At 42.6% G+C, this 12,960-nt stretch overlaps 1 protein-coding gene across 1 annotated transcript in view; it reads left to right on the top strand.

Moving 5' to 3' along the window:
* Positions 1-9,135, top strand: part of CUNH3orf70 (chromosome unknown C3orf70 homolog) — a 56,913-nt gene extending 47,778 nt beyond the window's left edge. The window contains exon 3 of the mRNA XM_054585066.1: positions 4,275-9,135. Within this exon, the coding sequence (XP_054441041.1) occupies positions 4,275-4,831 (557 nt within the window). The 3' untranslated portion in view covers positions 4,832-9,135. The remainder of the gene's footprint in view (positions 1-4,274) is intronic.
* The last annotated feature ends 3,825 nt before the right edge of the window (positions 9,136-12,960 follow it).

The following is a 12,960-nucleotide window of genomic DNA, read 5'->3' as shown; positions in this document are numbered from 1 at the left end:
AGTCCTGGACTGGGGTGGGGGAAAGAAAGTGCGAGATAAGCCAGTAAGTAAGGAAGTCTTAAAAAAAGAAAAAGAAAAAGATGGAGTATGTTGAAAGCGCACATGTGCTAACTTGAAGGAGCTCCCAAGAGCTATATCTGGAACAATTTGAGCATCAGAAATAATGACTGTAACAGATTACAATTTATGGAATAGACTAAATATCTGTGAGTCAGTGTTTATATAAATAAATATTTGAATAAATAAATGAGGGAGAAGGAATAGCTCTTGCTTACCTAGAATTCTAATTAATAAATATGGAAGGAATAACGGAAGTAAAAATATCATTGTTTGGCAAACACTAGAGCAAAGGTTGTGGACCAGACCCCCCTGTGCACGCTAAAATTAGCCGGTGGAAGTATGATAAGAAGCAGAATATTTGCATAGTTTTAAAATATCTCTTCATAAGATACTTAATAATTTCAAAGAGAAAAATACTAACTTTACAGTGGAAATACCACAATAGACAGGTTTTCAAAGTTAACATCGTCTGTAATGAGCTATATCAATAGTATGTTCCTTCTGATAAAATGCTCTGAAAAGGGTGCAAATCATGTCTATGAGTTTTTTCCTCATTGTTTTAAATTATATATTTTATTTTCAAAAAATAAATTCACTTGCAGTTTTTTAATTGAGGTATAATTGATATACAGCATTATATTAGTTTCAGGTATACAACATAATGATTTGATGTTTGTATGTGTTGCAAACTTGTGACCATAATAAGTCTAGTTAACATTTGTCTTCATACATATAGATTTTTGCATGTGATAAGAACTTTTAAGATTTATTTTCTTAGCAATTTTCAAATACACAGTACAATATTATTAACTATAGTCACCATGCTGTACTTTACATTCCATGACTTATTTATTTTATATGTGGAAGTTTGTACCTTTTGACTCCCGTCACCCATTCTATCCACCCCCCACCCTCTGACCCTGGCAACGACCAGACTGTTCTCTGAATGGATGAGCTTTTTTAAAAAAACCAGAAGTGGAATTGATGGGTCATACTCTAGCTAGTTCCTCCTTTCACTCTCCCTCTGCTTTGCTCTTCTCTAAGCCTTGATTCTCTGTAGTGTCTTTTCCATTTACAGATTTAAGTTTTAAAAGTTTTTTCATGCATTTATTTCTTTAAATAATGTAGTATGCCCTTAGTTAAGAAGATTGTTTAGAGACTGGCATATATTAATTACTGAATTTCCAGGCTAGGTGTCCAGAAACCTTTTGTTTCAGTCCTTGCTATTGCAGAAGTGTGTTAGTTCGTTTTAGTCCCTTAGTAAATACTGTAGAGTGGACATAACTGAATCTCTCTGCTAATTCAGGATCTTGTGCTTCCGGGCTGTTGTTGTGGCCAGAGCATAGTGTACACAGGGTGGAAATGATTGGGGATTGGAGCAATGCACTAACCCCTCTGAACTCTTTACAAAACCAAATCCTTGACCTGAATTTGTTTGATTATTTAGGTGTTTATAAGCAAATTAAACAATATAGTATTTATGATAATATTTGAAATATGTTTACTAAACTTTGTTTCTCATCTGGCTATCTTTACTATTCTTTTCCTTCTCTTCCTTCCTTTTTGCGTTCGTATCCCTCATGACCGCATACCAGGCTGTCTCCCCAGCTCTAAGTAAGCACCTCTCATAGGTGTGACTTGTAGATGGGAGCGGAATCTGGAATGCAGTCTTCCTTTTCTTTCCAGCTGCACTTCAAGGAAGAAAAATAGAGCTTTGGGGGGAAGCAGGTTAGAGAAAAAAGTAGAAGAATCAAGAAAAGAGAAAGCAAAGTAATGAATTATGGAGAGGCACAAAGGAGGTGGGTTGGGGGTTAAGAGAGATTAGGTGAGGGTGGTTAGAGACATCCCAAAGTCATGCTTCTCTATTGCTTCCGTCTTTGGACTGAATAAAACCGTGACCCCTCTGGGTCTGAGGATCAATTGCCAGGAACCTCCTGTAGCTGTGTCAAGTAGGTAACTAACCCAGAGGTCACTTGGGCTGGAATGAACTTAATTAGCATTCTGCAGCAAACGTCTCTTGAGTGCCTACCATCTGCAGCCACCTGAATTCAAAAACCATTATTCTAATACTGCTTACAAACAGAAAAGACCAAACCTTCATTCCAGTTGTTTTGTTCACTACTCTCTGGACAGAAGGGAGTAGTCCCCCCATTTCTCCAGGTCCCTTCTCTGTCTCCTGCCTGGACAGTCTTTCTCAGATCCTGGGGCTGGTGGTTGCAGGTCTCCGTCCTTTCCCTTCAGCTGATACGCCTGTCTGTAATGCTTGGAGGGAGAGGGCCTACTGTGCCAAACTGTTAGACCTTTGCCTGACAGGGAGTGACTGGTACCCTGTTTTATAGGTAACAGAGACATGAAGATACCTGGTATATTTTAAACACTGTTTCCCAGGCAGGTATGATAGGTTCATAAATACCTATCTTCTCACATGTATTTTTATCAGCCTGTAGGGTTTGTATGATGTATGGCCAGGCTGAGAAGCGACCTGGAAACCCAAAGCCTTAACATTTTCAATGTACCTTTTCCATGTATTACTCCAGAATCAAGCTGAATATATTCTAAGGTAATTTAGTTACAAAAAAATTGTAGCATTTAAGCGTACCCTTTTTTTTTTTTTTTAAACAGAAGTTAAGAAACAGAAGTAAAAAATACAGCCAGGCTTGACGGATCTATTACTGATGTTGCACTGTTTGTGGCTTAGTTTGCTGCTCACATTTCTGATCTGAAATTGCTCTTCTGCTAATTGATTTATTTAAACAATCTAAGGTAGTTTGCATTCTAAATGCGATTCCTATCCTAGAATTTTCAGTCTGACCAAGAAATAGAACCGGAGGAGCAGGTGTCATACACAGTGAGTGGTTCAGCCTGCATCATGACGATGTCATAAATCAGTGGTTCTCAACCAGGGTGATTTTGCCTCCCAGGGATTATGTGACAATGTCTGGAGACATTTTGATCATCAAGCCTGAGGGGGAAGTACTACTGGTATCTAGTGGGTAGAGGCTAAGGATGCTGGTAAATACGCTACAATGCATAGACAGCTCCTGTACAACAAAGAATTATCTTGTCCAAAATGCCCATAGTGCTTAGGTTTAAAAACTCTGTCATAAATATGCACAGCAGGTATGGTATGGACGGACTGGTAAATCAACTGCATTAGGAAAATCCCAAGGTGATGCCCATAATTGTGGCCAGTGTCTGTGGGTTTTTCTGTTTTATTTTCTTCCAGATTTTTATTTTGAAATCATTTTAGATTCATAACCTGAGTAATTTTCATCTCTATCCCTGTTTCCTTAGCACTTTATACATGGGAGGTTTTACTGAATGTTGAATGAAATCAAAGAGAAGGAGAAAGACCCATCAGGAATAGATCCATTTAGGTCTCACTTTCATGCAGACTGTGAGAATCACCAGGGGTTCAGAGCAGAGGGGATGGTTTGGAGATAAGCTGCTTGGTTTCCTAGAAACTTCCAGCAAGTTACCTACCCCTGCACCTGCCTGTTTCCTTTGCTTCTGCCTTAGGTTGATAAGTGCCAGTGGAGTTGGTGTTATGGAGGATATCTCCTACTTAAGACACTGATGAGCTTTGTCTTGCAAGAGATCATTTCACACCCTACTCCATACCGCAGCCATTGGGAGTGGCGAGCACATTCCTGTAGGCTATCACTTTTAAATGTGTGTATGTATATTCTGATTAAAACAGAGAAACCTAAAGTCAACGTCTTCTGTAATTCTGAAAATAAATTGATATATATTCTTCCAGTTGGTAAATGTATGTATTAACATATAATTATTAACAATAAAAATAGAATTATAATTTTATCATATATGATACTGTTTTACAGCTTGTGTTTTTACTATGTTATATCATGGTCATTCTTTATCTAGTATGAGGGGCAAATCATTTCAAGTTGTCTATAAAATAAAGATTATAGTATCCACCCACCTACTTCAGAGGCATTAGGAAGACTCAAATATAAATTAAGATTTGTAAAGTGTGTTGAGTTTTTTAGATGGAAATACCACGATGTTATATACCATGCTCTATTTTTAATTGATTAAACAATGTGGAATGATTCTATTACTGGTTTTTTTGAGATGATTTTGAAATATTTTTAAGAGCATTCTGAGTCCTTGGAAAGAAACCATTGGGGCTCTGTTACTGCTATTTGAGTAATAATCGTAGATTTCGACTGCCTTCTTTGTGTTCCTCACAGGCAAATACGTGTATCAGCCTATGACCCCCGTGGAACAGCTTCCAAGCACTGAGATTCCTGCGAAGCCTCGGGAACCCACAAACACCATTCAGATCTCAGTCTCTCTCACTGAACACTTTCTGAAATTTGCATCTGTCTTCCAGCCTCCCCTCCCTCCTGACTCACCAAGGTACTGTATGATCTCAGACCTCTTTATTGACAACTATCAGGTTAAATGTATCAATGGGAAGATGTGTTATGTGCAGAAGCAGCCGGCACCACAGTCGCACAAAATGAGCCCTCAGGAGGTCTCTGCACACGATGCCTTAATTTCAAAAGAGAGCAATACACCAAAAATAGATCACTGCTCTTCTCCCTCAAGTTCTGAGGACTCTGGGATCAATGCCATTGGGGCTCACTATGTGGAATCGTGTGATGAGGACACAGAAGAAGGAGCAGAACTGAGTTCAGAGGAAGATTACAGTCCAGAGAGCAGCTGGGAGCCGGACGAGTGCACCCTTCTCTCCCCGTCGCAGTCTGACCTGGAGGTGATTGAAACGATAGAAACCACCGTGTGAGAGTCAGGGCAGGAAGCCGCGTCCTCTGAGCCAAGCTGAGCTTTTGTACTTTCGTTGGCTGGATCATTTTTCCAGTGCAGTTGGTATTTTCTACCCCTAACAACCATAGCAATTCAGTGGTCTGCTGATTAGCCTCCCTCCTAAATTAGTGTTGTAACTATGATATTTGTTTTCTTTTATATCTTGACTTATTTTCTATGTAGCATCTGGTGTCATCAAGTGTGACCCAGCCTTAATTTCACTGGGAACTTTGTACGCGATGAAGTACTGATCACCGAATATGACGGACCAAGTTGAGGAGCTACCTGAGTGAAGGAGACAGTACGTTCTAAATACCCGGTTCTTCACAGAAAAGCTCTTGCCGTTCCTTTCAGCATGCCGATGGGCGCCCCTCCTGGCCCGCCAGTCCCACGTGGGAATTAGCTCCTGGGAAGGGAGCAGTCTGTGCCCTGGTAGATGCCATTCTGTCCCTTTCCCCTTCTCCCCACCATCTGCATGGGTTGGGGCCAGTTGCCTGGCTTCTAGAAGGGTAAGGGGGTCCAGCTTGGCCACAAGTTACGGCCAGTGTCTGCACAACCCGCCATGACCTGGGCTGAGCTAGACCTTCATTTAAGAAGAGATGGCAACTTCAGTTTCATGTTCAGTCCAGCCTTAGCCGAGCGCCTGTGCTCCGTAGTGTGCTGTGGGGAAACAGAATGAGTAAGACCTGACTCCCCACATCAAGGGAATCATAGTCCAATAGTGGAGATACTACTTGCAGGCAACATTACCCAGAATGCTCTGGAAAGCCAGGGGAAGGAGAGATGTACTTGGCTTGTGACTGGGGAATGTGTTGCAGCATTTGGGCTGGTCTCTTGGGTGAGTTTCCTAACATTTCCCTGTTTTTCTTAATTGTTCTTGAAATCAGAGAAAAACTTTTAGGAAGTTATATAAGTATTATATTTAGTAGGCAGCCACATCTGATGTTTTAAGAAAATATCAGTAATAGTTTTAGTTAGCATGGAAATGCTAAAGACAGCAGTCCTTTAGGGATTAGGAATGAATCTAATAGGTTTGATGAATTTGCTTCATTTGGTTGTATGAAGCTTTCGAATGGCTTTAGGTGAGAAATGGTTTAGAATTCAGTATGATGCATGGGTTTTTATGCAAATGCAAAAGCAGTTGAAATACTTCACTGCTAAGTCAGGAGAAAATATTTTGTGTAATATTCATTCACTTTACTACAGTAATATTTATGGTCTGTTGTACATGTTCTGTGTTCTCACACATGCAAAATAGTGAGTAATTCTTTCCTATTTAGCTCTCTTCAGATTCTACTCCTAATCTCCTTTTTCACCAGGTGTTCTTGTGTGAGTTGGTTATCTGACATTTCTCTAAATCTTTTCTCTGTGAGACATAGCTAAGAATCCAGGAAATTTAACATATGGCCTAATGAAACTCAAACTATCAAAGTTGGAGACAGAGAACTAGTCCTTATACCCTAACTATCCATGCGGGTGCTCTTGAGGCCTGGCCTCCTGCTCCGTCAGCATCACGGCGCCTCTCTTCTGTGCTACGTTAGTGTGCATTTTAAAAGCAAGAAGAGGCCTGTTGTGTTCTTCTCTGAAACCTCCACTCAGCTTCTGTCACAAATCACTCTAGGCAGAACCTGCTTTCCTAGTTGTATGTGTAGTTCAAGTGATTGACTAGGACACTCTGTTAGGTTTAAGTGCCCGAAACATCCATAGGGTTTTGAATGCAGAGTGTGCATGTTCCTTTGAGAACAGTGTTAGTTAAAACTATAGTTTCCATGCTAGATGAGAATGCAGAATAAGGTTCCCATTACTGAAATGTGAGGACTCAGCAAGTCAAACCAATAAGGTGGTGAGAACAGCTACAGGCACAGGAGAGGGCAGGGGAGGTGGAGGTGCAGCGAGGGGCTTCCCCACCGCCCGGCCCAGGTGGCTTAGGGACAGACATCTGCTGCGCCCTGCCTGAGGGCCTCAGCGCCTCCGTGATCACGTGGCCAGCTGATCACGTGCAGCGAGCTCGGAAGCGCTGCAGTCAGCCGCCGTGTATTTGAGGGGGTAACGGCAACATCAAGGCCCAGTCTACGTCCCCCGCCCGACTCCATGAGTAAGCTCGTTGGATTCCCCGGTGTGCATACAAAGGGTCTTCCTTCTCTGTACCGTCCCTACCAGTTCTCTGCTCTGGGCCCACATTCCTGTCCGTTAAACTAATTGGAGTCAACCACAAGGTCTTTAAAGCCATGGAAATACATGGTCACAGGGCCACAGTTCTGAAGCTGGCTGCATCAGGGTTGGGCCCTTTATCAATAATATCTATAACTTTTCAAACTCTTGAACTGCCATTCAGAGTAGCCACAATTTTAATGGAATTTTTGGATTTAATAATGGTTGATATCACTTTAAATATTTGCACAATCTCTTTATAATTAAAAACTCACTAAGCTTTACTTACTACTATTTTATAGAATTGGAGATGTTCCATTGGATTCTAAATATTAGATGCTCCTGGATCTCAAAATAACCTTTTCTAAACAAGCACAAGCAAGAATTTCTTTTGTTCTAGCATTGTTAATATTAATAATTCTCTAGAAAATCATATATGATTGAACCAGAATTTTTTTTTATGCTTGCATTCCAAAACAACTGATAATATAAAAATGTATAGTTTCAACTTAAATTCTAGGGCTGTTCTGTTCTATATTATGTAAAAGAATTTCTCTGTAATCCTGATATTATATTGCTCATTTGTATAAGCATATTTATAGGCACTTTAGAAAATGTTTAGATGTGTATTATAGACATCGGACATAGTCATGTTAAATAGCCCTTTGGTTAATGCTTGTATGTTGAGAGATAGGAAAGCTTTAGAATTTGGACCTGGTAGTGTGCTCACTTGGAGCAGAGAGGCTTGGGCTGTGTAGATGGAGAAACTGCTTTCTTGGGCTTTTGTGTAAACCTAGCCCCATTCCTACTTTTTAAAAGTTAGTATAAAGCTGTTAGGTAGAAGTTACAAAATAAGTGCTGTGTGGAATTTAGCTTTCTTATCTACCCAAGATTTACTTTAGAATTTTCAAGTTTCAGATATGCTTAACTTTTCTGAGAAATGACAAAGCAATTAAAATGCTTTGTGGTTGTAGTTAGTTGGTAGATTAACAAATAGGGCTTTACCATCAAATCTAGATATATTTTTTTAACCTTGTAATTTTCAAGATTTGAAAAGAGAATTTGAGGGAAATCCTGAAGAGAAAAGGTTGCTTTCCTGGAAAGGGAGAACTTGTAATTTATGGTAATACTACACAAAATAAAAGACCACTAAAACCAGAACCAAACCAGAAGTTGCCCTGAAGTACCTTTAGGATTTGATCTAGGATTTAATTCTGTCTTGGGGGTGGGGTTTTATTTCTTAACCTCCACTTCCTGGCCTGTTTGAAACATCACACTTCTTTTGGAATGGATCATAACAACTCCTTTTATGCAAATGTCTGTATTTGGGTAATACGATGTAACTAGATAATTTAGAAAGCTGTCAAAAATACCCAGATATGTTCGGTGGTTTAAATGCTACTAGGCAAGAAAAAAGGCAGAAGATAAAGTAACATTTATACAGTTGGCTCTTGATTATTCCATCTTGTTTGCAAAATCTTATTGAAGTATTTTGGCTTTTTAAATGAGGAAAACACAATTTTAAGTCTTTCCTATCTCACTCTTCAAAGGAGCTGTGAAGCAAAATTAAAGAGGTCAGTTGTATTTTGGGTTTTTTAGAAAGTAATATGTGGCTAGTGTCTTGCCCTCGAGGAGCAGAGGAGGAAGTGGGAGTTCTCAGTTTATCAGGGATGCCAGGGATGTCCGTATTTCTCGTATCCAAACATAAGTACAAGGATACGTCTCAAAATTAATTTTGGAATTATTTACCTTTTAAAAATTTTGTATGTCCCTAATCCCTTTCAATATTATGGATAATTGAGAGTTGACTGTATTAGGAAAGGGCCGTGTTTCTGTTAGTGCTTTGAGTTCCCTTTTCTGTTAAGATTGGCACAGTTCTCTCCTACTACTCTGAACAAGTCGGAAAGCGAATCATCACCAGAGGTTTTAATATTGCGCTTCCATATCGTTTTGTTCATACACACTTTTTTAGGCTGTTCATACCTTACAATATTCACTTACTATGCTATTTTTTAAATCTTGTCTATTTTAAAGTTTTAAGCACAATGTTGACCATTCTGTAATTTCCTAAAATTATATTGTTTCCCCACAGACAGCTCAACTTTCCTCTGTGTATAATACTTTAGGAAAATAACTGCCTTGTAAAATAAATGTGATTTTTTTCTTTTGTACTAGCACAAATTTGTTACTTTGGAGTATTCTTTCCCTGAAATCCCCCCTTTCAAGAAGTTCTGAATTAAATAACAACATAATGAGCTAAACAAAACAAAACTCACATTTGTAAAATGTGAAACATTTATACTGCATGCTTATATTGTGCCAGGAAATAAGCAGTTTACATTATTATCCCATTTAAACTTTACAGAAACTTCACGAAGTGCAGGTAAGTGTTGTTACACTATGATATGCCGCTTGTGGTAACTCCCAGAACCCTTTGTAGTGGGAACTTTTTTGTTGGCTACATTAGGTTTATACAAATAACACATTCTCCCACAAACAGTATTTCTTTTACACAAAGAAATACTGCAAGCTTTGTATTTAGTTCATACATGGCATGTAAGACAGTTCAGCCACAGGTTCCTGGTCCAAACTGCAGGCTGGCAGCCCAGGAGCTCAGCTTCTACATTGAGCACGCTCGGAAAAGAACAACTTGTGGAGTTGACTCTTACTGAATAACCTCACTGAGATTGCTAAGTAAGTTCTTTTATTAGTCATAGTAATAATATCATTGTTAGTATTATTAATAATTATAGCTCAACACCTACCTCTTTGTATGAATAATCCTCACAGCAACCCCATTTCACAAGCCAGGAAAAGCCGTTGGGAAGTAAGTATTTTTGCCCCAAGTGGCACAGCTTGTAAATAGTGGAAGACAAGATTTGAACCCCATCTCTCTGACTCTAGAGCTCACGATCTTGGCCCCTGGCCTGTGTGGCCCCGCCGCACCTTCCCGCCCTCAGTGTCCTTCGAGGCTGAGTCAGGCGGGTGCTTGGTGAGCCTGGGAGGAGGGTGGCAGGGCTTCCATTGCTGCCCCTAACCCGGCGACCCCCTTCCCGCAGGCTGGTGGCCCACACCTGCCCCAGGGTGCTGCCTTCCAGGAGGTGTTAGAGAAGCACCCACAGGCTTCCTCCCTCTCTCCCCCTTTTCTGTGCTCCATACAGACCTCCCCGCCTCCACCTTTCTGCAAATATCAGTGCTTTGATTAGGCCATTGCTGCTTCCATGTTTAATCACATCTTGACTGGCATTCAAGGCCAGCTCTTTCCGCCTTCACAAAAGACAGCTTGTCTTTCAAAGTGACTTCTTGCAGACAGCTCATCTCATCTACCGTGTGTGCATTCTACTAATTGAACCCTACATAATTGTATTGCCAAGTTCTAGGAGGCATTTCATTGTAGCCTCTTACAATTGCTGACTACACACACTTTTATTCCGCAATAAACTTTAATTTAGCCTCTCATCCTCATTACAGTTCAATCACTGGGAACTGGTAATGCCTTTAACCCTTGGTGTGCCACCCAGTGCCGAGCTGACACAGGGCTGTGGGGAAGCCAGGAACTGGGGACTCGGGTTCGCCACGGCGGGGTTCAAGCAGAGGCAACTGGAGGCCAAATGAAATTCTTCAGGAACCAGGCAGACAGGGGAATTGGACAGAAATTAAAGTAAAAAGTGAGGCAATGTAAATATGCCCAGATATTAATGGTGCTTTTGTTTGCTTTTTTGAATTTTCCTAGTTTTCTAATATTAATTGATAGTACTTTGTAATGGGAAACAACCGCAGTAAGGCGCGTTGGAGAGGAGTCCTGGGGCAGTTAGTGCGGGCGGAGCCTGGCTTTGCCGGCGTCGGGGATGGAAACCCAGAGCCCGCAGGTGCGGGCAGCAGCTCACCCGCTCATGCACCCGCTGGACCAGAGTAACGGCAGGACTGCGGGCTGTGGGTCCTGGACTGACCGGCCTCCACCGAGGAGCGACTCCATTTCCAGACTTCCAACCACGGCTGGAAAGTTCTTGGGCCATTGGATTGGAGAAAGGAGAGGATTTGTTTCTTACTGTCTCAGTCCCTATCCTGAAGCTCCGCTGGGAATTTGGAGATGGGAGATCAGAAAGCTAGGGCCCTGGTGGGGCATGTTAGTCCTCTGTGACACTGAGCCTGTTACCTAATGCAAACCCCAGATGACTGATCCCAAGAGAAAGATCTGGAGTGTCACTGCAAGACGGTGACAGAAAACACAGGATCAGCAAAGCACCACACGCCTCAATGGGGACTCTCCAAGCATTTCCCCAACTTGCCTGCCATACCCAAGACACTAGGGTAAGCAGAACAGGATAATTTTGGGAGTTCATGGCTGAAGCAACCAAGAGCTAAGCCAACTATTAAAGCGGGTAGGTCAGTCACACATGGCAGGTAAGTAGCAGAGCCAGAGCCAACATACCACTGATTCCCAATCCAGCTGGGGTTGCTTCATCAGCTCGAGCCTGTGCAGTCAAACCCTGCCCTGCTGCTCCTCAGGCCTCCGCCTCCCTCACGTGTCTCTTTCCTCCCCACACCTGAGGCCCGGGGCTCCCTTGCACACGTAGGCCCATCCCAGACTGAGACCAGCCCCGGCAGCGCTATCTGCTCTGGTAGACGTCAGGTCAGTGTTCAGCCCGAGGCGGGGCGGTGGGGGTAGTGTGATGAACAGAAAATTTAAGGGGACCTCTGGGGTGCTGGTCATTTCTATTTGCTTATACAAGTGTGTTCACTTCGTGAATTAGTCCAGCCATACACACGTGGTTTGTGAGCATTTCTGTTCATAAAAAGTTTACTTAAAAAAATAGTGATTTTAAAGAAAATGTGGTGATACCTATAATAGCACTGTGCTGCGGAGTAGAGAGAAGATAATCCTGACCTCGGGAGGGTAGGAGACAGGAAAACATCCACCCGTGGAAATAAGGTGAGTCAAACATTTGCACTTTACTTTGGTAGCTGTGGGAGGCTTCACAGAGCATCGGGGTACAGAGGAGACCAGTGGGCGAATGACGGTCGGGGATGCCCCAGAGGGGGCGCCGCGGGCATGAACCCTAATGCAAGAGGCTGCCCACGGTGGGAGCTCAGCAGTGCTGACTCCCTGGAGCCCTGGAGTTGGCCCTAGGCTGCCAGGGGTGGTGCACCGGGAGGCCTTCCTGCATCTCTGGGCACATCCCAGGCATCCGATTGTGGAGAGGCACCTTTGGAAAAACATTTTCACCAGGCAGAGCTGTGTAGGATTATACAGCTTCTAAAAGGATCCGCAAAGCTCTGAATTATTTATTCACTACAGCATTCATCATTGATGAGGCCCTTGTTGGCTTTCTCTTGCACCAACCCCTTCCTCCCCCTCACCGTGGTAGGCTTTGGTTGGAAATGTTACTTTGTAAAGCATCTTCCCACATGTCACTTGGACTTTGCTATAGATGGAGCAGATCACTTTATTTTTATTTTCAGAAGAGCAAACAGCCTGCCTCAGCTCACATGTGGGTCAGGGGTGAGGCTGTTCCTAGAACCCGTGGCTCCTTCCAACTGCCCATTCTGCCGCTGGTGCACAACTGGGTGCATCTCTGTGCCCCTGGTGGCAGGAGGGAGGAGCAAGTGCAGGCTGTGTGTGTGTGTGGGGGGGGGGTATCCGGCTGAAGCTGGGCGTAACCATGTTTTCACGTCCATTCAGATGTTTGACCAGGTAACGAAGCTGTGACGGACACAGTTGTGTTTGGCCCCCCAGAATCCACGCCCGGAATCCTCTTGTCAGGGCCCTGATTTCCTTTCAGAGGATCATCCCTTCCACCCAGGGGGGTAGCAGGGAGGAAACATTCAGACCAGGCACCTGCCCTCCCCAAATGGTAGCTGAAGGGTCTCTGGAATCTCCCCTCCCCCAGAGCCTTCCTCTCACCACCTGTCACAGTCCAGGGGTGAGCATGTGACTAGAAAAGCAGCTGGAGCTCA

This window comes from Pteronotus mesoamericanus, unplaced genomic scaffold, assembly GCF_021234165.1.
Source record: "Pteronotus mesoamericanus isolate MK-2021 breed Mesoamerican mustached bat unplaced genomic scaffold, CSHL_Meso_final contig_82, whole genome shotgun sequence".
NCBI classification, from domain to species: domain Eukaryota; kingdom Metazoa; phylum Chordata; class Mammalia; order Chiroptera; family Mormoopidae; genus Pteronotus; species Pteronotus mesoamericanus.
The sequence above is the reverse complement of the archived record's forward strand: the minus strand, read 5'-3'. Positions and strand labels throughout refer to the sequence as shown.